Source organism: Molossus molossus, unplaced genomic scaffold, assembly GCF_014108415.1.
Source record: "Molossus molossus isolate mMolMol1 unplaced genomic scaffold, mMolMol1.p scaffold_m16_p_21, whole genome shotgun sequence".
In the NCBI taxonomy this organism is placed as follows: Eukaryota; Metazoa; Chordata; class Mammalia; order Chiroptera; family Molossidae; genus Molossus; species Molossus molossus.
The window spans coordinates 38,240,399-38,268,341 of NW_023425357.1; the positions used below are offsets into that span (position 1 = coordinate 38,240,399).

The 27,943-nt window shown below is 46.8% G+C and overlaps 3 protein-coding genes across 4 annotated transcripts in view; 1 reads left to right on the top strand and 2 right to left on the bottom strand.

The window, feature by feature from the left end:
- The window catches only part of CMTM4 (CKLF like MARVEL transmembrane domain containing 4), a 71,148-nt gene extending 62,608 nt beyond the window's left edge, over positions 1-8,540 (top strand). For both annotated transcript variants that reach the window (XM_036275257.1, XM_036275258.1), the window contains exons 3-4: positions 5,997-6,095; positions 7,141-8,540. In XM_036275257.1, the coding sequence (XP_036131150.1) occupies positions 5,997-6,095; positions 7,141-7,305 (264 nt within the window). In that variant the 3' untranslated portion in view covers positions 7,306-8,540. The remainder of the gene's footprint in view (positions 1-5,996; positions 6,096-7,140) is intronic.
- Positions 8,541-15,617: 7,077 nt separating this feature from the next.
- Positions 15,618-23,272, bottom strand: CMTM3 (CKLF like MARVEL transmembrane domain containing 3). The gene is made up of 5 exons (XM_036274984.1): positions 23,144-23,272; positions 19,525-19,680; positions 18,314-18,409; positions 17,826-17,946; positions 15,618-16,744 (listed from the first exon to the last, which is right to left on the bottom strand). Exons 1-5 carry the CDS (start codon positions 23,270-23,272, stop codon positions 16,716-16,718), a joined length of 531 nt encoding a protein of 176 aa, XP_036130877.1. The 3' UTR covers positions 15,618-16,715.
- An 808-nt stretch (positions 23,273-24,080) lies between these two features.
- The window catches only part of CMTM2 (CKLF like MARVEL transmembrane domain containing 2), a 32,920-nt gene continuing 29,057 nt past the window's right edge, over positions 24,081-27,943 (bottom strand). The window contains exons 4-5 of the mRNA XM_036276066.1: positions 27,789-27,941; positions 24,081-24,197 (exon numbers count right to left, since the gene is read on the bottom strand). Of these exons, the coding sequence (XP_036131959.1) occupies positions 24,081-24,197; positions 27,789-27,941 (270 nt within the window). The remainder of the gene's footprint in view (positions 24,198-27,788; positions 27,942-27,943) is intronic.

Consider the following 27,943-nt stretch of genomic DNA (forward strand, 5'->3'; position numbering starts at 1 on the left):
AGCTGAAATGTTAAAAAAATGGTGAAAAGATAAATAAAATGTGGCATATCTGTACAATGGAATATTATTCAGTAATAAAAAGAAATGAAGTATTGGTACAACATGAATGAACCTTAAAACTATTAGACTAAGTAGACGAAACCAGTTGCAAAAGACCACATGTTACATATCATTGTATGAAATGTCCAGAATAGGCAAATCCATAGAGACAGAAAGCAGACTGTCTTTCTGTGGTTGCCTAGGATTAGGGGAGGGATGAAGAATTAACTGTTAATGAATATGAGGTTTCTTTTTGGACTGCTGAAAATGTTCTAAAAATAGATTGTGGTCATTGAATTGTGTGTTTTAATGGGTGTATTACATGATGTGTGAATTATATCTCAATAAAGCTGTTAAAAAATCTTATATGATACAACTCAACCAGGGGTAACCACTTATAATACTTATATATAACCTTCTAGACTGTTTTCTCAAGACTATCTTTCACATATGCATGTATGTTGTGATATGTGAGTAAAGAAAAATGGAACCATAAAAGTCATGCTTTTTCATTTATTATTTGTTTTCTAAACTTATCTTTATTGTTGACTGTATTATAGATGTCCCTCCCACTTCTTCCCCCATTGACCCTATCCTCCCCAATCCTGTCCCCCTTCTGCCTTCCCCAAACTAGTTGTTTGTGTCCATTGGTTATGCATATATGCATAAAAGGTCTTTGGTTTATCTCTTCTCATCCTCCCTCCTACCTTCCTTTTGAGGTTTTCAGTCTAACAACCAGTTTGTACTTCTTAATTCCTTTATCTTCTTCACCCATCTTCCAACTCCCTCCCATTTGGCAAGCAACAAAAAGTTCTCTGTATCTATGAGTCTGTTTCTGTTCTGCTTGCTCATTTTGTTTGTAGATTCAATTGTTGATAGATATGTATTTATTGCCATTTTATTGTTATTATTTTTATTCTTCTCCTTCAATAAAACCCTTCAACATTTCATATAATACTGGTTTGGTGGTGATGAATTCCTTTAGCTTTTTCTTGTCTGGGAAACTATATGTCCCTCAATTCTAAATGATAGCTTTGCAGGATAGAGTAATCTTGGTTGTAGGTCATTGCTTTCCATCACTTTGAATATCTCTTGCCACTCCTTTCTGGCCTGCAAAGTTTCTTTGAGAAATCAGGTCACAGTCTATGGGAACTCCCTTGTAGGTAACACTGCTTTTCTCTTGTTGCTTTTAAGATTCTCTTATTGTCTTTAATCTTTGGCATTTTGATGACGATGTGTCTTGGGTGGGCCTCTTTGGATTCATCTTGTTTGGGACTCTGTGTGCTTCCTAGACTTGTATGTCTGTTTCTTTCACCAAGTTAGGGAAGTTTTCTGTCATTATTTTTTCAAATAGGTTTTCAATTTCTCGCTCTCTTCTGGCATCCCCATGATGCTAATGTTGGTACACTTGAAGTTGTCCCAGAGGCTCCTTACACTGTCCTTATTTTTTTGGATTCTTTTTTCATTTTGCTGTTCTGGTTGGGTGTTCTTTGCTTCCTTATATTTCAATTCAATGGTTTGCTTTTTGGCCTCACCTACTCTATTATTGATTCCCTGTAAATTATTCTTTTTATTTTTTTAATTTTAATCCTCACCTGAGGATATTTTTACATTTATCTTCAGACCAAGTGGGGGGGGGAGGACATCGATGTGAGAGAGACACATCGATTGGTTGTCAGCTGCATGACCCCAACCGGGCCGGGGACGAACTACAACTGAGGTACATGCCCTTGTCTGGAATTGAACCTGGAACTCTTTGGTCCATGGGCTGATGTTCTAACCACTGAGCAAAATCAGCCAGGGCTCTGTAAATTATTCTTTATTTCAGTTAGTGGATCCTTCATTTCTGACTGGTTCTTTTTTATGTTGTTGATTTTCTCACTAAGTTCCTTGGAGTTCTCCTTAAGTTCCTTGAAGGTCTCATTAAGTTCCTTGAATGTCTCACTAAGTTCCTTGAGCATCCTTTTTTTTTTTTTTTAGATTATTTACTTATTTAATTTTTTTTTTGTTACAGATGTTTCTCCTTTTTTACCCCATTGCACCCCCTTCCCCATCCCCCCTGCTCCATCCTGTGGTTTATCTCTTCCTTGAGCATCCTTATAATCAGTGTTTTGAACTCTGCATCTGATTGATTGCTTATCTCTATTTTGTTTAGTTCTTTTTCTGGAATTTTATTCTGTTTTTTCACTTGGGTGTGTTTCTTTGTCTCCTCATTTTGGCTGCTTCCCTGTGTTTGTTTCTATGTATTAGGTAGAGTTGCTATGTCTCCTAGGCTTTGTAGGGTGGCCTATTGTTGTAGGTGTCCTGTATGACACCTACAGGACCATAGCCTCCCTGATTACCCCAGCTGGGCCCTCGAGGTGCACCCCTAGTGTGGACTGTACACCCTTCTGTTGTAATTGAGTCTTGATTGCTGTTGGCACGTCAATGAGAAGGATTTACTCAGGCATGATCAGCAGTAAGGACTGGCTTGAAGGATCAGCGGGGTTGGGCCCCAACACACAGAGCAAGACTTACTTTATCAGCACTCTGGTACCCACTGAGTTCACTCATTGAGCGTGTCACTTTTAGAGGTGGTTGGGTGGTGGTCTGAAGCTTCGGTGTGGTCTGAAGCTGCCCACTGGGTGTGCTGCTCTGGGGCAAGGTCAGCTTCTGCCTGTCTTCTACCTGGGGCCACTCAGCATAAACTTCAAAGTGATCTGCAGATGGCTGCTTCTTGTGCTGGGTTTGGATGTGCCCAGGTAGAGCCAAGTTGGGAACCAAAGCTGGTTGCTTCTAGTGCCAGGCCTGGGGCCACTTAATGAGAGGTATGGGGCTCACTGAGACCAGATGCTGCTTATTTGAGAGATTTTAGGAAGATCTGAAGCAGGATCCAAGACAGGCCAATCCTGTGGTAAAGCCACTGGAAAACAGCTTCAGTGGGCAGAAGATTGGGTGGGGCAGGGCCTCAGGGAATCACCAGGGCAGGGCAAACAGTATGAACCAGGTTGCTGGAGTCCCAGATATGGCAGCCGTCTGCTGCCTCAGGGAAGGGCTCACCAAAGGAACAGTGGCCTCCCATAGCAAGTCTGCCCAGGAGAAAGCTGCCCCTCCAAGTCTCGCCCCAATGCCAAACAACTCAGTTCCTCCCTGTATGTCTTTGGTGTCTTTCAAGTTGCCTCCCCAACACTGGAGCCCAGAAGGAGGAAGTCTGAGTAAGTCCGTGTGCGGGCCCTTTAAGAGGAACCGCCTGGGGCTCCAGCAGGCTCAGCTTCCCTCAGCTTAAGTTCCCGCTGGTTTTACAAGTGATGGGGACTTCTCTTCCTGGGACTGGAACCCTGAGTTAGGAGCCTGGTGTGGGACGGGGAACCCTCACTGCTCAAGGAGGACCTTCAAAGCTGAGGTATCCTCCTGATTTTTATCTGCCACACATGGGTGTGGGACCAGCCCCTCTGTGCCTCCACCCCTCCTACCAGTCTGGATGTGGCTGTTTTATAAATTTCGTAGTTGTAGGACTTCCATTCAACTCCATGTCAGGCAGATCTGAATGATGGTTGTGCTGTAGTTTAGTTGTAATTTGGAGAGGAGGCCATACCATGTTTATCTACGCCGCCATCTTGACCCATGCTTTTTCATTTAAACTATCTTGAATATCTTCCATGTTAAATATACAACTATATCATTATGTTTAGTGACAACATAGTGTTCCATTATGGAAATAGCATTTTATTTAATAGACCCTTATTCTTGAGTATTTTGTTTGGTTCTAGTTTGTTTGCTATTCTAAATAGTAGCATGATGAACATCCTTATACTTAGACCTTAGTATGATAGCTAAGATAAATTTCAAATGTGGAATTCATACACAAATAACATGAACCTGTTCAACCCTTTGATACCTGTCAACCCTTTATGGTGTTTATATTTTTACACAGTGAGTCTTAATGTACACACTGTTTTGTTTGATGTTTGTTTGGCCTCAGCATTGTATCATGACATTTTCTTCATTTCTGAATAGTCTTTGGTTTGGAAAGTACATTTTACATTTTTCTCTTTATTCTTCCAGCACCTTATCTAGAGTTGAGCATAACTAAATACTTCCGGGTTTGATTTCGTGAAAAACTTGCCCTAGTACACACTGATCACAGCTGAAGTTGTCTCTCTTGGCAGACCTCTCGGAACAGTTTTGAAGTCAGCACTTTGCTGCTCCGCATGAGCTCCTGCAGAAGCACTGGCCAAGAGTGTATTGGGGTTCCTGCTGCACAGGCTCAGTACTCTTATGATGCGAACATTGCCTTTTTGCATCTTTAAAAAGAGGAGATGGACCTTAAAGTCAGGCCCTCCAGGAGGACCCACCTGGTGTTTATGGTTCAGTCAGTCTGGCACTTACGCAGTTTAGAATTTTACCCGATTTTCTTTCCCTATACAGATCACAGAGGAACTCTTGTATGACCCAGGTTATCAAGGGCCTAATGCCAAAGTTATAATAAGAGAAGTAACAAGAAATGTGCAGGGATCGCTAACTCTGGGCCAGGCATGGTTTTCGACTCTTCACATGCCTTGTTCCACTTAATCCTTAAAACAACTCTGGGAGAATGGTGTAGTATTCCCACAGAAGACACAGAGAAATGAAGTGCCTTGTCCAAAGTCATGATTGGTTAGAACCTGCATCAGGCTGCAACTTATTTTTTTTTTATTTTAATTTTTTATTTTTTTAAAAATATGTTTTTATTGATTTTTTTAGAGAGAGAGAAAGAGGGTGGGAGATAGAAACATCAGTGTGAGAGGGAAACATCAATCAGCTGCCTCTTGCACGTCCCCCACTGGGGATTGAGCCTGCAACTTGGGCATGTATCCTGACCCGGAATTGAACCCTCAGTCCATGGGATGACGTTCAATCCACTGAAGCACACTGGCTGGGCTGGCTGTGACTTTTATCATTGTGCTGTGTTTCTCTTGACAAGTAAGACAGGAGTTAAATCTTTGAGCATTGGATATGTAACCTGATTTGCTTTGCAAGAAGTTTAAGAGCAAATCCTCTAGATTTTAACAAGAGAGGCCTGAAAGACCATGCATAAGAAAGAGGATGAGGTCTGGCAAAAGGTGTTCCCTACGTCTGGAAACTGTGTGGTGGAAATATCACAAATGAATAAAGGGATGTTGGAGAGGATTTCACCCATTTCAGTACATTCTAGACTCTTAGGGAGCTTTGTCCATGCCAAGATGATTTGAATGAATTTTTAAAAGATGACAGTAGAACTCTAAATGGTAATTAGTGAGCATGCCCTTGTTAGGTTAGCAGTTTGGGTTTCTGAAAGTCATTAAGAAATGGTAACCTGTACCCTGGCCTGTGTGACTCGGTTGAGTGTGTTGAGTGTTGTTCCATGCACCAAGGTGTCTCTTTCAGGGCACCTGCCCAGGTTGCAGGCTCCAACCCCAGGTTGGTGCATGCAGGAGGCAGCCCATCGATCTTTCTCTCTCCCTCTCCCTTCCTCTCTCTAAAATCAATAAAAACATGTTTAAAAAAAATGAGCCCAGCCGGTGTGGCTTACTGGTTGAGCATCTACCCATGCACCAGGTGGTCGCCAGTTCGATTCATGGTCAGGGCACATGCCCAGGTTGTGAGCCCAGTTCCTAGTGGGGGGCATGGATGAGGCAGCCAATCGATGTTCTCTCTCATCGATGTTTCTATCTCTCTCCCCCTCTCTCCCTCTATCTAAAATTAATAAAGAAAAAAACATTAAAAAAAGAAAGAAATGATAAACATGGATTTTGCTGTGGTGATTTATCAAGTAGCATCATAAACTGATATCATCTTTGCCGCCTTTTGTATAACTAGCACCCCTAGGCCATTGAGACTAAAATATGGAGCTGTCAGAAAGACTGGGTATTGTGTTTATTTCAAAAGTTCTTTGATGGCTTTTAGGGCAAAGCATGAAATGCTTCTTTTCAAGTGATTTTATTTACCTTTTTCTTTAGGATTTGGTCAACACTGGACTCAGCACTTTCTTTTTCTTTATTGCTTCGATTGTACTGGCTGCTTTAAACCACAAAACCGGAGCAGAAATTGCTGCCGTGGTAGGTGAACTCAAGTGGTTAAAACACGGGCTGATTGTGTATTTTTTGTGACTTGCTCTCCTCTGTCCCCTAATATATGTTCTACTCATTGTTCTATAGCTTTTTCTTTGCTAATGAAGTTGTTATTGGGTCAGTGAAGGTCCCAGTTCCTTCAGTGCTATGGTTCTCAAAGTGTGATTCTGGGAACAGCAGCCTCAGCATCACCCAAGAACTTGTTAGAAATGCCCTTCTCAGGCTCCCCTAGAGCTACTGAATCAGAAATATGTTTTAACCAGCCCTCCAGCTGATTCAGATGCACGCTCAGGTTTGAGAACCACTGCTTTAGTCTGTTTCCAACAGGACCCTGGATGTCTGTTGCTTTTAAGAGCCTTACCTGCCAGTGTGGGGGTCTTAATGAAGAAGGACACAGTCATGACACCATTTGGTAGTCAAGTGACATTTTTGCTCTTCCAGGTAGAATGTCATGGGGGGTGGAGTGGGAACCAGATAATGTAAGATTGTCTCTGTGCTCTGCATTTCTATATTGTCCTGTATTTATAAAGCACTTTTGTAATTAAACTAGCTGCTCTCCCAGGTGTCACTCAGTACATTCACCAGTCATTATTAAATAAGCCAAACCTGTTGCTTCTCACCCTGGAGTTGCCCAGGTGAGGGTTCAGGGACTGTGCTTTGGAGTGTCATGCCTTATGGCTTGAGTTGGGCTCACACACGAGCCCCTGATTTTCTGTGTACGTGGTTTTTTGTCTACATATATTTTCTCGTCCGGGACCAGTGACCATGAAGATACTGTAAAAGAGGCATTTTTGGAAAAAACAAAAACAAAAAACCACAAAATCCAAAATACCTTGAAAGAAACCTTAGGCTGTCTTCAGGTCAGGCAGGATTTATATGGATCACATGACTATAGGTTTGGCCATGGTCTGACAGCTAAGCATTCGATGGGATTAGGTGTTTGTGGGCACAACTGTAAACTGCTCAGGGTCCTACCCAGACAACGCGTAGATTGCTGATGTGTATGAGGACTAACCATGCCTATTTCTTGTAGATATTTGGCTTCTTGGCAACTGCAGTGTATGCGGTGAACACATTCCTGGCAGTGCAGAAATGGAGAGTCAGCATCCACCAGCAGAGCGCCAATGACTACATCCGAGCCCGCACAGAGTCCAGAGACGTGGATGGTCGACCCGAGATCCAGCGCCTGGACACATGAGGACCTGCCAGAGTCCTCCTCCCTCTCATCCTTGTGCCTAGCCTTCCAATCATGTTTTCTTTCCCTCATCAAGTCAGATTCTCATGTGATTAAGCTGAATTTTGTCCTCTTTGGTGAAAGTTCGTTTTGGGAAAGATTTATTTTTATTTTTATTTTTATTTTTATTTAAGAGTGGTCCTATTAGCAGGTATGTGAGGTGGAGAGCCCCTGTACCCAGCTATTCAAACAGAAGTGAGTGGGAGAGACCTATGGACTCTCTAGTGTTGGGTGGCCGTGAGAGAAGCCAACCTCCCTGGCTGTCATGTCCACTTCAGGTCTTCACTGTCCCTCCCTGAGCACAGGCTTCCCATCTGACTCTGAGCCACCCTGTCATGTATTTGTGAAAAGTCAAGACTTTGGATTAAATGGGGGCTGGTAGGTGGGCAGAAATCAAGGAATGAAGGTACAAGGTTAAAACAGTCCATCAGTAGTGATTCCTGGGCAGCTGCCATTGTGAGCGCCATCAGTGATAGTCTCACTGCCAGGATCCTCCCCTAGTGCTTGTTTTCCATGCCCGGGGCTTTGAGACAGCCAGCATAGGCCATGTGTGGTACTGAGGCTCTTGGTGATGGTTGTATTGGTAGAGTACTTGTCTGGGTCTGGACTTTATGGGTATGGGCAAAGCTGGTGTCCTATTGGGACAGCTCCACAGGACTGCAGACATGTGGGAGGGTCACCTTTCATATCCCACCTGCTGAGAAATCACTTGATTCTTTCTCAAATGAATCACCTCCCTGAATCCCAGATTCTCCTCCAGGAATATGGGGACCACCTTGTTTTTTGCTTTCCTAACTACCTTTAATACTTTGAGGCTAAATTTCAGATTTTCTATAATTTTACCTTCTCAGGTAAAAGGCAGGAAAGAAATTCAATCCATTTCACCAGCCAGAACACTTGCCCATTTGGACTACAGGTGGGGACGCACCTTTGTTTTAGAGATACGTGCCAATTTTAAATTACCTGAGAAGAGTTCTAAAGTGATTCTGAGTAGACTTGTTTAGGATTTGAAAATACTTGAATTTGCACCACGACATCTTTTCACTGAATTTCAGAAGGCATGAATTGTAGCTTTTTGTGCCTCAGGGTTATAACTATGAACACCGATCTTAGAAGTTTTTGGAAAGAATTCTGGGTATGTCAGGTTTTGAATTAATTTTTGATAAAGTGAAGATTATTGTGGTGAAGGAGTTAAATGAGCCCCTATGATGCTGTAGTTTTTTTTTTTTTTTTTTTTTTCCTGTTGGAGACTAATTGTATCTTTTATGGAAAAATTGTTTTAATTTGTCAGGTTTTCACTCTGAACTGTTTTTAATGTTTACAAACCTCACTCTAGCTCTAATATTTTGTGATTAGCCCTCACCAAGGAAAAACATTTACTGCTGGTCGGAAAATGAAAAAGTTTTGCAGTAACATGGAGAATCCCCAAGATCTTGTGTTAGTGAACAGTCACAGCTTAGCAGTGTACTGTGTGATAAGAGAGAATATGAATATGCCTTTGGGGTGGTGGGAGGAGAACATATGTGAGAAAGTGTCTAAGTGTGTGTGGCATTGCATTTTTCATAAAAGAGCAGCATTGGGGGATTGACCAGGTGACACTTCTAGGTTGGAGAGTCTATAGGAAATGGTACTATATACTGTCTCTAAAGGGATGAGGTTAGGGGTTAGTTCCTGAACTGAACATCTGGTACAGTCTGAGTTCTGCAGCAGTTCCTTCCCTGGGCAGTGGCCCAGGTCCTATGTATTAGCCCCCTTGTTTACTTCAGGGGCCATGGCTACTGGTGCAGACCCAGCTGGCCTGGTGGTAACTCACCTCCTACTCCCCCAGAGGGCAGCCAGGCCTGGTCACAGCTGGGTATGCTGCCTAGCGGGTCCAGTTGAGCCCTCTTTCCATGTTTGTCATGAGGCACTACAAAGCATGCTTCACAAACTTTGAAGCTATTATATGTAGTGATTTTTGAGGAGATTCTGACATCTGGATTTTATCTGTTCATTTTATATATTTATTTTGCATTTGTTGAGTGTGTATGCCTAGTCAAAATTGGGTTTATCTTCCTCTGTGAGTTCCATTTAAAAACAGGGTCACAAAGACTCAGCCTTGCATTAAATGGGGCCCACTTGGAAGGACCACCCTGTACTTAATCAGAAATCTCCTGCTGGGAATCATGTTACTTGGCCTCAATAAAAAAACCGCCTTTGAAGTGAGATTGAAGAAAAGAATATCATTCAGGCAGGATTGCTGCCTAAGTTTTCCCAAGTCACTTCAATCAGACCAGTTTATCATCTGGTGAAAAGGAGCCTGTTGGCCTCCTGAGAATGTGTTGTCAGCTGCAAGAAACGGTTCTGAAACCCATCAAAACTGTAATGCTGATAGATGATAAAAAGTGATGACACCTTGTGCCACAGAGTGACTTCGGAGTTCTTTTGCATCTTAGTGTTAGAATCTTTGGAATTATTTATGTCCCCCTAACTATTTAATATCCTTTGTGCCATGAGGCTCTCCCATGGTTTTTGTAAATATATTTCTATTTAATTAGCTCTCACTGCAACTGTAAGTGGCCAGGTAGGCTCCCTAATTGGTGATGCCCAGTCATCTATCGCATCACCTATAGCAGGGTGGTGGTGAGAAGTTATGAAAATGTGCTTGTCCAGGTGGTTTAAAGACACCTGCATTTTCTTACGTTGCCTTTGTGTACAAGACTTTTTTTTTTTTTTTTTTTGCAAATTGAAGGAAACGTATTTTTGCATTTAATAGTTCCAGTATGGCCTGATGGCCCGGCCAGTGTGCCTCAGTGGATTGAGCATCATCCCATGGACTGAGAGGTCCTGGTTTGATTCCCGGTCAGGGCACATTTTTCGGGCTCGATCCCCAGTAGGGGGTGTGCAGGAGGCAGCTGATTGATGTTTCTCACTCACATTGATGTTTCTATCTCTCTCTCCCTTCCTTTCTCTCTCAAAAAACAATAAAAAAAAAGAAATAGTTCCAGTATGGATCAATGCCGGTTTGTTTTGGGGCATTTTCAGGCTGAGACAATCTTAGTGTTTCTCAATTTTCTGGTGGGATGATAATGGCTTTCCTAGTTTGGGCCGAACTTGAAGAGGACTACAGTTGCTTTGTGCATTTGAATTCATTCCTAGAGACTGTATGGTTGGAACCGTCAAGCATTTTGTGGTTTTAGATGGGTGCAATCACTGACATCTTCAGAGAAAGTTTTTCTTGGCACTGATTTGGTGGATGTGGTATTTTTTTCTCTTATTCTCCTTTATCTTCCTTTTACACGCACAGAGCCATGCAGGGAAATACCTTCTCCTTTTTATACAGAGAGATTACAATCATGAAAGCCTGAAGACACTTGTTGGCTGCATATAAAGCTGGGGAAGGACCAAGACACTTACAGATTTAAATCTCATAAGAGAAGTTTGATTTATAGTATTTTATTTTAGATTTTTACTCTGCAGCAGTAGTCATTCAAGAGAGATTACCTTTGCCTAGAAAAAGGAAAGGATGTAGTAGCTTGCCCTGTCCCAATATTTATTTATGTCTTCCTTGGCAACTTGAACTGAGGAGCCAGCATCAGCAGAGCCCAGCCTGGCCACAGGGAAGCCAGTGAGTACTGTGCCCAGATCTGAGGGCTCAGCTGTGGGAGGTGGACAACATTCTCTGCCCTTTGGGCACCATTATTATTCCCTGGCAGGAACGCTTATGCCCATGGGTGGGTATGGAATATATCTGGCCTCCACCCTGTGTTGGAGGCTTCTGGTGAGAGCTTTGTGACTTAGTTGAAAATATTCCTACTCTTTTTTTTTTAAATCCTCACCAGAGGATATGTTTTCCATTGATTTTAGAGAGTGGAAGGGAGAGAGAGAGAAAGAGAAACATTAATCGATTGATTGCCTCTTGTATGTGTTCCGACCAGGGATTGAACCCACAATCTGTGTGTGTTCCCTGACCAAGAATCGAACCTGTAACCAGGCATGTGCCCTGACTAGGAAGCGAATTTGCTACCCATCAGTGTGTGGGACAATGCTCCAACCAACTGAGCTGTACTGGCCAGGGCCATTCCTATTTTTTTTTAAGTTTGCAGCTTCATCTACCTTTTTGAAGTTTTTTTGTGTGATTCAGACTTAGATTAAGTCATAGGTAGTTTCTGAGGACATGAAGTATTTACTCTTCTGTCGGCACGTGTATGACATTAAATAGGTAGCAAAAGGCACAAACACTTTCTAGGTTGAGGGCTGCTGTCAATTGATTCTCTCAAGCAAAATATAAAGTTTGCTTCCTGCTCTAGGAACTGCCATTAGCTTGTGAGGTCTCCAGACAGACCACTTTTTTTATTTCCTAGTGAAGTTTGCAGAACCCAGGGGTCTCTCTTCCCCAGGTCTTGCTTATTTTATCAGCACCCACTTTTAGGACCAGTGAGGCAATAGGCTGGTGAGGTGGGAGCAGGGGCAGGTCTGAGAGATGAGAGAAGGGGGCCCTGAAACCTAAACTCTCTCTGCTGTGGGACTGTTGATAACACTAGACTGGCTACTGACACAGGAAATCTTGAAAAAAATGTTCTTGGTTAACTCCCTTTCTATCCTCTTGTCTTTGGAGAAATCAGGTCTTGTGTTCTAGAATCAGCCCAAGAGCAAGAGCTGAACGTAGGGACCAGTGTGCCTTGGCACTTTGCAGGGGCTCTTGGTGTTGGGTTTGAGACCTCGCAGATCTCAGATGACTCAGATTCGGGTTTGGGTGCCACCTTAGAGCGAGACCAAACACCGCCTTGTAAACTTCCAGCTCTTTACAAAACCGTATGCTTCCTCTCTTCTCATCAGATTGTGTTGAAATAATAACTGTCTGGTTGAGAGGTAATTTGAAATATTTGAACCTTCACATTTCTTTCATTTAGAAACTGTCTCTAAAAGAAAATACCCCCAATATCTGTTAGATCTAGAATTGTCTTCTGAAAGCGAATGTTCTGTTTGATTTTTCTTCACACCAGTAACCAGTGTTTATACCCTCTTAGGCTTGAAACAGAGGAGTGGGCGCCTAATAGATTTTCCTTTCTTTGGTCTAGACTATATTCTTATTCCATTTGAATATAATTTCTCAATCTCGGGGATTTATTGTTTTCTAGTTTATCTTATTCCATAAGCATAAGAGTAAAGAAAAGTTACCCACAAGCCCACTGAGTTTGAATGAATCAGCAGCAGTTTGCCTAGAATCAAGTTTAGATTATGAATCCTTGATTAGTGCATCTTTTTCATAGGGTTACTTTGTTGTATACATTTTTAATACTAAGACTTTAATTCAGACACCCTGGAGTGGTTTGGGATGGATTACACACAAAGGCTGGGGAGACTTCATTAAGGGGTTAATAGCCTGTGCTCTAATGAGCTATGGGAACTTTTATGGTTATCATTTAGAGGAGGAAATTGTCTCAAATGATCTTTGTTGATGGGATTAGGGTGAGGCCCAGTTTCTTTTCCTAATTGTTCTCAGAGCAGAGAATGTGTGACACAACTGATTTTGATAAGGGTTTGTATGGGATTCAATAATAATCTGAAACCTAGGAGGAAGTACCTCCTTTTATCGGGAAGGCCACCCAAAGGGAAGGTCAGGAAATAAGGACTGTGTGGGGATTTGGTGCCCATACCAGGCCAGGTCTGACTGATGACTGTTTCTCTCTGTGGGCCATTTTGCTTTCCTGCCTTTTCCAGAATTGATTTAAGATTCAAGATTCTGTTCCCATCTCTGCAGAAGTAGGGAAGACAAATATTTGGGGCTTGAAGGGAGAGCTGGCTGGTCTAAGGGCTGGGGGAAGGCTGGCTCTGAGGATGGGATGCCTGGATGCCCCCTCCCACCTCGCAACTGGCCCATGCCCACAGAAGGACCACCACCTCCAACTCTTTCACCCTGTGGACCCACTTAAAAACGAGTCTTCAAATCCTGCCTCATGATGAAGTGACGTACGTGGATAAAACTAGTGCTTTTCGTAACTTGATATTTGATGCAGTTTCCTCTAAGAGAATGCTAGGGATCAAAACTATTTGTATATGTTGAAATTTGTAGGGGTTCAGAAACCCATGGCAAAAACACAACTATTTATTACAGTTATGACTGTATGTTTTTTTTCCCAAAGTAGGTAATACTGTCTTTGTATATTTTAAGACAGATAAGAATCTCTTCACCTTTGGTGCCTTCCGTGTGTCAGTCACATAAACACTCTTGTTAATCATGGAATCGAAAAAAAAGATGTACATTTAGTTAAACCAGATAACAATATTTTTGTAGCATGATTTTAGATTGTGTCCTTTTAATATTGCTTTCAGCAATGCTGGTTTTGATGTTGGCCATTTTCTCTTTAAACTTCATATGTATTTTTAAAAATACAAAAACCACCCCTGGCTGTTCCTATCTCTTCTCTGCTGCTTTCTCTCCTACATCTTGTTTCTGCTTTATTTAAATAGTCTGAGAGTAAGAGCATATTTCTATAAAATAATTCTCAGTCAGTGTAACTGCTTTGGGCATTTTTTAACCACTTGTTCAGTTGGGAGAGCCACTGCTCACCTCAAGACAGTTGAGAAGAAAGTGGCTCCACAGAAAAAGAACAACATCCTTGGTGCTCTGACTTCCCTTCTCTGAATCTAAACCAGTGGAAAGGCCCATTGTCTGGGGCTAGTGAACCAGAGGGTGTTCTCTGGCCTGGCTTTGCTGCCTGGGTCTAGGGTACCTCCGCTGGTCCTGGGCTCATCTTCCACTGGATCTGATTGGTTTGTGGACCTAGGTATGCTCTGCGGCTCTTTCTGGTTTGGGCCTAAACAAAATAGATTCCCTGCACTGAGGAGCTTGATGAAATCACTACATGATATCACCCTAGCTGCCCGTTTTTGCTTCCCCACTCCCCCTGCAGGACATGAATTCTATCTGATCAAGAAAATTTTTGAGGAAACTAGCTGAGCCATTGCAACATGAAGGAATGGATTTATTGAAATATAAAATAGCTTTTTTTGTCCTTTCTAAAGGATCAGAATATGTAATTACTGTCTAACGAAGGAAGTCAAGTCAGGTGGTATAACTCTAACATGATTACTCATTGGTAATTGGCCCAGTGGCTCTTTGGGGGAGCAATGTTCATTTAATAACTGTTACACTTTGCTTTGTAAGAGTCTATTTCCTTGAACAGTTTAGGCACAGCTGTGGGGCTTTCTGAGGTGATGCCCATTTGGTAAACTTAGTTTATGCTGTTGGCTGGTCAGAGGTCCCACCCTGGCTTCTCAAACTGACACGGGTGCTCTGGGGTGGGGACACTGGCGCTGACTGGCTCTTGTGTTTGATTTTATCCTCTTGGAGTGGTTTTGGACCCCAAAGCCTTAGCTCCTATTGGTTTGTCCCTAACAGCAGATAAAGCCTCACATTGCCCTCAATTTTCCCCATTTCTTTTGAAGGACCAATTTTTCATGGTACTTGTTCCTGATTGTTTTCATAGTGTTTAAATCTGTATTTTTGTATGTAGAGGGAAATAATTTTCTCAACACTAATCGCTAATATTGTATTAAATTGTCATGAAAGAGTTCTTGTTTAATAAATGGAAATTTAAAAATGATATTGTCTCTTTCTCTGCTTGAACTTACCCGCTGCCCCTTCAAAGGCTGTGAAACCACTTCCTGAACAGGCCCATTAGGTGGAGGTTGAACACAACCACTGTCCAAGGGATGAGACCTGTATGGTATAGGTGTTGACAGATAGCTTTGCTGGGGCTGATAAGGTAGAGCAGAAACTCCCACAATCCCCTCTCGGCCTCCGCATACTCAGCTTTCATGTGCATTTTCAGACCGTGTGTGTGAAAATTGGGACAGAATGCCTTGCTTCTTCCCATCAGCCTCAGGCAAAGTGCTGACCCAGGCTTTTCCAGGACCCATTTCTGAGGTCCCTTGTGCAACCAGTTTCCAACCACGAGAGTCCAGTGACTGGCAGCCTGAGAGATGCTTTGGGAAGTTGCCCTGATACATGAGAGGCCCTGGGCCTCCTCCTAGGGGCTGTGGTGACCTGGGCAAGTTACCGAACCTTCTGTCAGTTTCTTGGACTGTAAAACAGGATTGTGTGAGGAGTGACTAAGAGCACATGCTTGAGATACTTAGTGGGGTGTCTGGCATGGAGCAAGTGTGCATGTATTGTTGCTGAAGCCTGGAGCTGTCAGGATTCACATCGGATATGTGACCAATCTGTGTTGAAGCAGGATACTGGACAGCACTGCTCTGGGTGGTGTAAGGTTTTTTCAGACACACTCCAAGCAGGTAGTCAGTCTGGTTTAATTCATTTTGGATGTTTTTTTTCAGGGTAGGAGATTCACATGCAAGAGAAGGACAAGTTACAAATTCCCCCACATGGGTCCAGAACTCTGGCTCATTTCACAAGGCCATTTGGGTCACAGGAAATGCTATTTAAGAAGCTGCTTTTGTGTAAAAAAGTTATATAAAGTTACAAAATCCCACTGAAGATACATACACAACATAGGTCCTTAGGTAAACACAAAGGCACGTTTCACCTCTCACAAGGTGATCAGGAGACCTGCTCTGGGGTCTAGAGCACGTCGTCCTGAGCACCACAGAGCCTGTTGCCTGCTGGTGGATCCCCAGGGAAAGGGGCTTTGGCTGGGCCTGCCCAGCTACCCAGGACACTGTCCCTGCTACTTCATCATTTGGTACCCTTAATCTTTTGGACCTGGTAAGCCACTTTATGAGCTTTTCTTTGAAATGGTCTTAGACCCAGAATAGTCATGACACCTGTAGAAGACATGGTTTCCAAGGGTGTGAGGTGTCAGTTAAGGACACTGAGAAAAGGTAACGGTCAGTTTCCTCCTTGCTTAAAGAATGAAGGAAGTGATGCTCCTTGAACCAAAGAATCTTGGAAAGCTCATTCTCAACAAAGTGCCTGGCATGAGCCGGGCAGCAAATGCAGACAAATGTTGCTGGGGGGTTGGCAGTTGGCCCCTAGGAGGTTTGTCTTACTTGTCTGTCATCCCATTACCCCTACCTTAGCATGAAATATTCCTGTGATGAGGATAACAAGGCTCTATCTGCTTTGTCCCTTTGTGCTTATTTTTGACAGAGAGGTTAAAGGGCTTAAGGTCTTTGGAACAGAAATGAGAAGTGGCGGAATATTCATGATGCCCTCCTCTGCAGAGTGGTTAGATGTGCTAAGCCAAGGGGCACTGTCTTGTGTGCTGGGCTCAGAGACATCACCTTGGGGCTATGAGGAGGCTCACTCCTCTGGAGAAGTCACAGCCTTCCTCCCAACACAGCTGGTCCCCAGGCCACGCTCTGGCCAGCTGGTCAGAAGTGCAGGAGTGAAGACCTTGTGGCTCGGGTTGCCAGGGCAGGGCAGCCCTTCAGTCGGAGTCAGAGTCGGAATTCTCCTCTGAAAGGAAAGCAAAGAGGAGGCTTGGCAGGAGTTTCCTGGCTGGTGGTGCCTGGGAACCGTTTCTGGGGAGGCACAGGCAGGCCATGGGCTAGAGCCCAGAGCTCAGGGCCCTCCTGCAGCTGACAGTGCTGTTGGTGGGGTCTGCTTAGTGTGAGGGCCTGGGACCCTCCACAGGCAGCTGCTGTCACCCCCATGGTGCAGCCAAATGGAGGTGGGAGTCCAAATGCCCTTTCCTCTGGGGCTCCATGCACCCCCAGTCTCCCTGAGCTGTTCTTACCTGGGGTGTCAGGACAGTACATTTGTGCCCCAACTCTACCCCACAATTTAACAGGATAACATGGGGAAAACATTTCCAAGAAACTCAAATATACTAGAAAACCAGGAAGCCTCTTTTTGGCCATTTTATAGTCTCAGTCCCCCCAGTCCCGATCCTTATTTTATATTGTGATCAGAAATATGGTATGACTGTTGTCACAGATGGAAAAACAGCCATCCAATTTGCAGTCATTTAAAAAAAAATGAGGTAATGGCACAACAACCATTCTGAGCTGAAGGACGGCTGGAGGGACCTGCATTCTCCTAGGATATAACAAGCAGAACAAGCCTCAACTTGCCTGGGTTTGCTGGGCTCTTCCGGTAAGGATGAGAGCTTGGTTCCCTGGTCCTTAAGCAATGGGCAAGCCAGACTGCAGGGGGCGCTGGCTGGGGGCATGTGGGTTACTCTGCAGCCCAGTGGACAGTGTCCAGGAGTTGAAGTGACTGACTGGCTATCCTGGGGGCCCATCAGAGATCATTTAACTGAGATGGAGGTGCCGGGCATGCCCTCAGCTTGCCCTTCCTGGAAAGGCTGATGCCCTGAGGAGCATGGTGCTCCTCCCAGGGGACCAGCTTTATGATCAGTGCTGCATGAAAGGGATATGAGAACCAGGCTGTGAAAACACTTCCTGCCCACGGGGAGAGAGGAAATGCTCCATTAGCCTCAAACCAGCCAAGTGTCCCCAGGGGAGAGCAGGGCTCCTGCCCTGTCTTGGGGTGGTCAGCCAGGTTTTGGGTGGAAACTGGCAGTGTGGCCACCCACCTTCCTCCTTGTTGGCTGTGGTCTCGTCTGCAGAGCCCCCTTGTTTGAGGAATTTGGCCACGTCATTAAAGATCAAGTAGAAGTCAATTGCAAACACGATGGTGGCAAAGAAGCCAAACACCTGTGGGATACAGGGGACAGGGTGGATGGGATGTGTCATCAGGAGCTGAGAGTCCATGGTAAAGGAGCCTGAGAAGCAGCTGCCCCAGTCTCACCGCCTGTTTTTATCTGCTTGGATAAGCAGTTTAGATTGGCAGGCACAGGCCCCTCCCATTAATGACAAATGGGAAAATGAGCTATTAACTTCACTGGCAAACAGCCTTTCAAAGCTCAAGCAGAGTGGATCTTCAAGAAGAGGTCTTTGGGGGCCTAAGCAGGGACAGAATATGCCCCAGAGGCTAAGTGGGTGTCCCAAGAAGCATCTGAGGCTTTAAGAGGGGTGGGGTGAACTTGAAGGGGGCATCCCCAGTGGTAGGGCAGCTACTCACCCCAGCTGCTTTGGAAGCCCCATCTGAGTATTTGGCAACAGCTGTGATGGAGATGGCAAAGTAGATGAGGGCCGCTGTGACACAGCGTAGGAAGTCCTGGGGAGAGAGGAGCATGATGGTCACACTGCCCTCAGCTCCTTGGAGGGGGGCTTAGCAGGGGAGGGGGCCAGCTGGGAGCTGAGGCAGGGGAGAAGGGCTTGGAAGGGTATCAGGTGGCAGAAACAGGGCTGGAATCTCACCGTTCCCAGAGGTGGGTGGGCCTTGCAGCCTGGACACATGCTTGGCTCCCAGATCCAGCATCTGTGGAGCTCCCACCCTGTCCTTCCAACCCCACTCCTCCTCCTCCTCAGATGTCTCTTGTGGACTGCTAGCAGCTGATACTGCCCTGTCCCTGGTCCACCTGGGCTGCTGGCTTCTGCCCGGTGGATGACAGAGTATGGACCAGGCTGCTGCTTGCCCTTTGGGGGGATCTGGTCCTGGGCCTCGCTTTGCTACATACTTGTTGCAGATCCATTTATGTATTATGGTTTCTGTTTACTTGTCCCTATATTGGGGACACAGAGGGTGCAGCCCATCAGGAAGAATGTTGGTTATGAAGTCAAGAAGAGACCAAGGTTTGCCCTGGCTGGTGTGGCTCAGTTGTTGGAGCATCGTCCTGTGCACCAAAAGGTGGCAGGTTCGATTCCGGGTCAGGGTGCGTGTGGGAGCCAACCAAACGATGTTTCCTTCACTTTCTCCCTTCCTCTCTAAAATAAAAAAATTCTAAACTCACTTTGTTTAAAAAAAAGGAGACCAAGGTTCAAGTGCAGGCTTACTGTCCCTTCTCTCTGACCCATTCCTTATAGCAAAGTCTGAGGCTGGCGTCTGAGTAAATCCTGGAAGTCCTGTTAACCTGCCCTGCCCATGTTGAAATGGCTTGGATTCCTGTGGCTGAGACTCTTTCTGGAAGGCCTAGTGGGAGCACCAGCGCCACCTGGTGGCCAGGCGCAAGGATGCAGTCTGGGGTTCCCTGTATTACAGAGGAACCTGGAGGCCCTGATCTGGCTCACATGGCTGCTGAGTGGTGGGGCCCAGGTCGTCTGAAGCCAGGTCTACCAGCCTGGATCCAATCAATGGCAAACACCCTTTCCGTTGAGGAAAGGGCAGGGCCAAAATGCATGACTCTCTGTGATGACCAGCCAACCGCTTCCTCTTGGGGCCCCAGTCCTCACCATCATGGGCCAGCACAAGCCCTGCCACTTGTCATTCAACTGCATGGCATCAGCGAAGAGGAAGAAGAGGGCCAGCAGGAACTCCAGCAGGGGCGCGGTGAGGAAGGCAGATGCTGAGGACGCCACATAGCAGACAAAGGTTATGAAGGAGAGACCCTGGGTGGGAGGGAAGGAGAAATCAGAACCTTTGCACAGCCCCTCACCCAGTGCTCCCTCTGAACCACCCTGCAGTCAAGAATAGAGGAGGCTCCAGTATAGAAGGCCACCTGCCCTCAGTTCCGTAGCTGCTAGGTTTAGAACCTGGTCATGGGGCCCAGGCTCACACCTGTATTGCCCCCAGTATTTCTGGGCATGGCCCTGAGTCCTGACCCCATGCCAGCTCCCTATCAGGAAGACTCCGATTCCCACGTGTGTCCAGCCCCCCAGGAGGCCACCCTCTGGGGCTGCTCACCCCTACTCCATCCCAGCAGGTTCTATGGCAGAATCCACGAAATTCAGATGATGTCCAACAAGGGCTAATCAAACCTACACAGTCTCAAAGGCAGCCCACTAAGCAGGAACCAATTCCAAAAAATCACTCCCTCACAGGCTGGTGTGTTCAGTGGTTAGAGTATCGGCCTGTACACTGAAGGTTCATGGGTTCGATTCCCAGTCAAAGGCACATACCTGGGTTGCAGGTTCTATCCCTGGCCCTGGTTGGGGCACGTGTGGGAGGCAACCAATCGATGTCTCTCTATCACAGTGATTTTTCTCTCTTTCTCCCCTTCCTACCCTCCCTTCCACTCTAAAAATCAATGGAAAAATATCCTCGGGTGAGGATCAACCACAATAACAAAAAATCACTCCCAATTACAATAAGATTTGCACTTTTCACTGAATGTAATCTACCTGAAAAACAATAAATAAATCTTAAATTTAGTTAAAGATATGAGTGCTTAAGTGTTTAGAGTTGAAATGTACTGATGTCTGCAATTTAAATATATGGAACAACAAAATGGATTGGTGGATGGATAGATATGTGATAAATATAGCAATGTGTTAACAGTTGTACAATTTAGGTGATGGGTACATTGGTGTTTTTTAAAAAAATATGTTTTTATTGATTTTTTATTTTAGAGAGAGAGGGAGAGATAGAAACATCAGTGTGAGAGAGAGAAACATCGATCTGCTACCTCTTGCATGCCCTCCACTGGGGATCACGCCCACAACCCAGGCATGTGCCCTGATTGGGAATTGAATGGGGAACTCTCAGTCCATTGGGTAATGCTCAACTACTGAGTCACACCAGCCGGGCTATTGGTGTTAACGTTATAACTTTTGTGGCTTTTTAATATATTTGCAAATTTTAGTAATAATAAGAAATAAACATCCAGAAGAGGAGTGTTGAAACTGACGCTTCAGGCTCTGCTGGTCTTTGGGAGAGCTGCATTGAGGAACTAGAAGAGTGAAAATGTTCTCTGTAGCCTCGTCCATACACTGTGTGTGGGAACTGATGCTGGTGGACACCGAGGCCCCCAGTAGTTCTGCAGACTGTGTGTGCTGCAGAGTAGACCAAGGTGATAGGGCTGTGCCCTGGGCTAGTGCCCACTGAGGCTTCTGGGATCCTCACAACCACCCATGTGCCAGGACTGCTCACAGCCCACTTTACAGATGAGAAGACTGAGGTTCTGAGAGGTGAAGTGATTGCTTAGTGTCATGCAGCTAATAAGAGGCCACCAGGATTGATGCCACATATGGCATTCTTAAGCAACCCTGCCCTGTGGGTGTTTGCTTTTATCTGATTTTTGTCATTGTGCCTGGGTTTGAACATGTCCATGGCTGAATAGTTCTGAGTGGGGCCCAGGGACTAGGCCCAGGGGGCCACGCAAGGGATACCCAGATGCTCCACAGGAAGCACTGTGGTTGCTTTAGACAAATGAGCCCCAGCAAGTCCCCAAGGCACCAACGTCTGTCCTGAACATGGCTATGGGGGTAGCTAAGTCCATCTTGAACAGATGGGAAACTAGGGCACAGAGGCAGCTGAGTCTGCTAGGGCCTCCCAGGAAGGCAGGGACTCAACCCAGCCTGTGCACAGCTCCTGCTATACTTACTCTGTCATGGGCTGTTCTTGTGTCCCTCTCCTTCCTGTTCCCCACCCCCCAAAACCTGATTCTGGGGATCCCCCTCTTGATTTCTGTTTCCTCATACGACGATTCCTAGTTGCCACTTCCTCCCCATTCCTGTCCATGCCAGCCTCCCCATTTGCTTGGGCCTGGGGGCAGACTAGAGGTGACTACAGAGAGGCAGGAATGACCTGGACCAGCTCCCCTTGTAACTTCAGTGCCAACCCTTCCTTCCTCTCCATTCCTCATACTCCCATACTGAGATTCCTGACACCCAGCTATGTTCTGGGCCTCCTCTATGCTCTGGCCAGCTACCCCTTGACTGAGTAGGGTGGGTTTGGGATCCCCTCAGTGGATGGAGGATTCAAGGCTTCTCCCCAAAAGTAGCTCCTATTAATCTCTTGGGTGGGGCTGGGATGGCCAACCAGGAGGTAACCCCTTGAAGTGAGGGCTGTGGGTCCCGGGCCCTGGTGCCTCACTTTGGAGTTGGGCAGGTCCTGGGCTGGTGACCTCTGGGCTGACTCTAGGCACAGAAGAGGTGATAGGACCACCCACCACCTCCTGAGGTTGAGGCAGAATCCTCCTTCCTCAAATCCCCATCCCCCTCAGTCCTTGCCATCACTTGGCCCTCATTTGATCCACCTGTCAAACCCCCAAGATGCTCTGGCGTCAGGTTTCTTGTCATCAAAGAGGGAATAAAGACAGGGGCTGTCGAGTTGCTGGAGATCTAAGTAATAAGTGCCACCTCCCCTCATCCCGCGTCCCCTCTGCCTGGTCTCTTCCTCCTCTTCCCTCTGCGGAGGCCCAGGACCAGCCCCCACCCCACTCTCGGACAGTGCAGGAGTTTTCACAGTGTCCTGAGGACAAAGGCCTGACTGGCTCGGGTTGGGGGAGCGGGAAGGAAGAAGCTCAGCAGGGGTGGGGCGGCTGAATCTCGACCAGGAAGGGGAGGAGGGGGATGAAGTCACTCCGCTGGGCTCCGGCCCCTACTCCTCAGCCTGCGTGTCCCCCCATAATGCTACTGGGGTCCCACCCAATCTCGGGGTCCCCATCCCAGTTGGCTGGGCTCCACTCCAGCCGCTGCTCAAGGCCCGGCTGGCCCTCCCTGCACCCAGGAAAGCGGGCTAGGGCACCCCGACCCGAGGGTAGTGAAGGGCCGAGTGGGCTGATTCCTCCCGGGGCCCAGAGAGGGCAGAGGCGCCCGAGGTCACACAGCGCCGGGCCGCACTTCCAGGGGCCCAGGCGGCGCGTCGCGGGACCTCTCCTCAGGCTCCCCTACGGCCCCCAGCTTTGCACTCGCGCGCTGAAGACCTGGGAAGGCCCGGGTTCGAGCCCCGCCTGCCCACTGTCCCGAGCTCTGGGCTTCAACAAGTCCGTCCGAAACGTGGGCAAGTTTGCGCAACTAGATGGGGCTCGGGGAGGCGTCGGCTGGGCGCGTCCGGACAGCGGCCCCAGCCCCCCGGGCCCGCGAGGGGCGCCGCCCAGGGGCCGGCGGCGGGGGGCCGCGCGGCACTCACCGACTCCGCCAGCAGGAGGCGGCCTTTGAGCGAGCAGAGGAGGGCGCGAAGCCCGGGGACGGCCGCGCCGGGCTGGGAGCGGCCAGCGGGCTCGGGGTCCGGGTCGGGGTCCGGGTCTGGGGGCCACATGGCGGCGGCTGCCGGACAGGGCTCTGTCTCGCTCCCTCACCCCCGCGCCCGGGAGGGAAGCGGAAACCCAGACTGTGCGGAAGGAGAGAAAGGCCAGGCGAGCTCGGCGCAGGGGCGCATCCCCCGCCGCCCCGCCCCCGTCCCGCCTCTCCTCCTGCCCCCTCCTCGGCTCCTGCCTTCCTCCCCCTCTTCCGCCCTCGATCCTTCTCCTCCCGTCCTCCCCTTGGACCCCGGCTGCCCTGTCCCGGGACCCGCCGCGGTGCTGGCCTGGGGTTTCCCCATACTCCTCACATTCTCCTCTCACCTCTGTTCTGGAGGCTCGAGACCTTTTTGCCACCACTGAACACCCCGTCGGAGCTCCCACCCATCTGTCCTTGCCCAGAAGGGTTGTCTACACTCGCTGTCTCTACACACGAGCTTCTTCATGCTCATGCACAGGTCCGGGACCCAGAACCCTAGGCGCCCAAACAGCAAGACTCCTTAGTCTTCCTGCGGCTGTGACCCCTGTCAGCTTCCCAGCCCCCTCACGCTGTTTCCGCCCCCTGCACTCGTTTATTCCGATGTGCTCCCACACCTCTTAACCTATACACAACACAACACACACACACGCCCACGTCCACGCACATGCACGTTTTCAGGGCGTCAGGAGATCAGTGTGACCAAGACCAGCCCATGACATTCTCGCTGTTCCTGGGCTTCTGCGAGGGCCACTGCCGTCCATCTTTCCACCCCAAGAGCCAGAGCCTGGGGGTTGTCCCTGTTCTCCCTCAGCCTCACCCTCACCACGAAGGCTGCACATCTTTACTTCTTAAATTGTTTTCATCTCCTTCAACTTCTCAACCACCACCAAGGCCTCAACTAGATCCCAGGTCACTCCTATCTCCTCCTTGCACAGTTCTGAGGAAGCAGAACTCAATTTCCTCTCCTGGCAGCCAGAGGGATGCTTAAATCCTCCATAACTGTCACCTTCATCTCCTCACCCCAAAAACCTTGGGAGCTTTCTATTTTGCTCAGGCTCTTGGTATAGGGCAAAACATAACCCTTTGCTGCCTCTCTTCCCTGTCTATTCCACCCATCTGCCTTCTTACAGTTTCTTAAAGAAAACAGGCTCCTTTCTGCAACAGGGCCTTTGCACATGCTATCCCCTCTGCTTGGAATGCTCTTTCTCCACCTCGCTATCTGATCAATTCTTTAGTTTTCTGTAATCATAATGCAGTATCATTTCCGCAGAGAAGACTTTGCTGACCTCTCCTGCTAGATAAGAGGCACTCATTTGCTCGTTCATTCATTCAACAGCAGAGCTAGAAGCTCAAGATGTGGGGAAGCCCCAGCTATTTGGGGGTGTGTGGGTAAACACTAACGGTGTCCAGAGGATCCTGAATAAGATGGTTGCTGGTAATAGATGTCTGGCAGGTTCAGAGGGCGGCCAGGCAGCCTGTGTGGAAGAAAGGACTGAGCTAAGGACCAGTGGGAGGAGATAGATTGTGAAGACCCAGGCCCTGGTGTTTGGGATTTACCCCAAATTTCCTGGGAGGAGGCCAGGTAGGGGTTAGAACAGAGGACTGCCTGGTTCTAATCTGTTAAAATGTGGCTCAAAACTGCAACTCAATATAAGAAAACAACCCAGTTTTAAAAAGGGGCCAAAGATTTGGACAATTTAACAAAGGTGTATGAACATCCAATAAACACATGAAAAGATGCTCAACATTATGACATCTAGGAATGCAAATTAAAGTCACAATGAGATACTACTCTGCACCTATTAAAATGGCTTAATAAAAAGGGACACTACTATTTAAATGCGGGTGAGGATGTATAGGAGGTAGAACTTTCATATAGCGCAGATGGAGTGGAAATTATTAACATCACTTTGAAAGACAGTTTGGCCATTTCTTAAAAAGTTAAACAACCCTGGCTGGTGTGGCTTAGTTGGTTGGAGCGTCATCCTGTCGTACACTTGTTTTGAAGGGGCATCTGCTTGCAGTCTGTGGTGACCACATCCCTGTCCCAGTCCCCTTCTCAGCATGACAGGTGGCTGCCTCAAGTCCTCCTCAGCTCTAACCCAGACCTGCTTCATGCTTTCTCTGTCTGGGTTTGGAAAAACTTGCCTGTTTCAGAAAGCTGCCCCCAAGGGTGAGAGGAGTGGCTACACAAAAGAGTTTAACAAGGTCCACCCTTTTCCACTGGATTCTGAGCAGTCATATATACATTTTTAGGTAAAATTTGCATATAGTGAAATGCACAGATATAATATACAGTCAAAGTTTTGACAAATGTTTACACCTGTGTAACCAGTTCCCCAAATAAAGAGTTAAAACTTTCTCATGCCACCCAAAGTCCCCTCATGCTCCTTTGTAATCAATCCCCATCCTCCAAATCCCAAGACAACCACTGTTCCCATTTCTTTTACTATATTTACCCCTGTTCTTAACTTCATAGTAATGGAATCATATGGTATGTCCTTTTGGGTCTGGTTTCTCAATACTATGTAAGATTTATTATGAATCTTTTACTTTTATCACTATTCATCATCATGTATCAGTACCTTGATTTTTGTTGTTGAGCAATACTCTATTGCGTGAATGTAGCAATGTACCTCCTTTTAAACATTTGGTCTATTTTTAGCTTTTGGACTATTATTAACATTCTAGTACATCATTCCTCTTGGATAAGTATCTAGGAGGGGAATTCTGGGCCATACAACAGGATAGTGTACATTTTTTAGTTTTTTTCTAGAAAACCCTGTAGGTTTTCACTTTTAGTAGGATTGCCAGCAGGGGGTGGACTTGAAGGGTAGAGATGCCTTGGGTAGGGCCCACTGCCTGCTTGCTGTCCCAAGTTCCAGCTATTTCTGCTTCACCAGGGACCTGCTCCAGCTGCCCATCTTCCCCACCTGCATGACAGGCAGCTACCTCCTTTTCAGCAGTGGCCAAATGTGTCATTTCCTCCCAGTGGAAGTGGACCGTGCCACTTCCTTGGCTTCAGGGATTTCTGTGGCACTTAGGACAGAGGCCAAATTCCTTACCATGGCAGACAAGGCCCAGCTGACTCTCCCCACCTGTCTCTTACATTGTCCCTGGCTGGTCTCATCCCCCCCCCCCCAATACAGATTCTCATGCATAAATTTGGGACCTCACTTTTCTTTCATGAGAATGACACTTCTCCTGCCAGAGTGGCTTGACTGTCCAGTAAGAGTGAAGCCCTGACCCCAGGCTTGTGTGTGGGAACCGTGGCTCTGGGACACCTCCGAGACTGGCTCAGGGCTTATGCTCATGTCTTCACTGGACAGGGATGCGGCAGTTCCGATGGGACTGGCTGGCCATCTCTGCAACAACCATCCACTCAAATTTCTCCTGTACCCATCCTGTTTGGCCCACACTCCAGCCTGACTCTGGCTCTTAGGCAAGGCCCCGAACCCTGAAGAGTTGCCACCCCCCTTGTCACTCTCCTCCAGAGGGTGCTTCAAATGAGGACTAATACTAAATTGCAAAGAAAGAATCAGGAAGGCCAGCAACCTTATTTCTCTCATAGCAACTACCTGGATGCTTTTTAAAAATATAAAATAAAAATATCAATGTGGCCCTGGCTGGTTTGGCTCAGTGGTTGGAGTGTCAGCCTGTGGACCATAGAGTCGCAGGTTCGATTCCAGTCAAGGGCATGTACCTTGGTTGAGGTTCATCCCCCATGGTCAGGGTCCTGCAGGAGGCAACCAATCGATGTGTGATGTCGCTCTCTCCCTCTCTGTCTCTCTGTCTCTCCCTCCCTCCCACCCACTCTATCTGGAGATAAATGGAAAAATATCCTCAGGTGAGGAAATAAATACATACAAATAAATAAATATCATTGTGGCCCTAGCCGGTCTGGCTCAGTGGTTAGAGTGTTGGCCCGCTAACCAATGAGTCTCGGGTTCAATTCCAGTCAAGGGCACATACCTCTGTTACGGTTCATCCCCAGCCCTGGTCGGGTTGAGTGGGAGGCCACCAGTCGATGTGGCTCTATCACATCAATGTTTCTGTCTGTCTTTCTGTCTCCCTCTCTCCCACTCTATCTGATAATAAGTAGAAAAATATCCTCAGGTTAGGAATAAAAAAAAAGTGAAAATAAAAATGCATCCTTTTGTTTTCCGATCTCTCCTTTTCTTCTGGCCCCTTTAGCTGGTCAGTGTCAACAGCCAGCATCACCCACACTCTGGTCCCCAAAACCCTCTGGTGCCCTGTCACCTGTGAGTACCTTAAGAGGCCCAGCTCTGGCCTCAGTATCTGTACCAAAACTTTCGGTAACTTCGGTTGAATGAACAAAAAATCCATTTAAAGAGAATTCTTTTCCAAGTAGAGGTGGTTATTTAAGTGGAAAAGATAATCATTGGGAAAGAAGACAAGGAAGACAGTGGAACTATACTTCGTTGTAAAATACACTGCCATGTCTGACAACAGGTGTCTTCTTCATGTCATTTCTTGCCTCCCTTCCCCTTATCCTTTGGCTTTGCTGCTGGTGCTCCTCCTCCTCCTGCTGCTGCCGCTGGTTTTGCTTCTTCCTTTGGCTTTGCATCTGGCTCTTCCTTTCTTGGAGGAGGAACCAGCACATTCCTTTTGACCTTCTTGCCTCTGAAGTGTTTTCTTTGAAGACATATATCGATTAAAGGAAAAAATGCCGCCACACCAATAAGGACCT

Coding starts and splice junctions, on each gene's coding strand:
- CMTM3 (XM_036274984.1), bottom strand. CDS start 23,272: ATGTGGCCCCCAGACCCGGACCCCGACCCGGACCCCGAGCCCGCTGGC. Junction 17,947..18,313: donor GGGCTTCCAAAGCAGCTGGG/GTGAGTAGCTGC, acceptor TGTATCCCACAG/GTGTTTGGCTTCTTTGCCAC. Junction 16,745..17,825: donor CACAGCCAACAAGGAGGAAG/GTGGGTGGCCAC, acceptor CTTTCCTTTCAG/AGGAGAATTCCGACTCTGAC.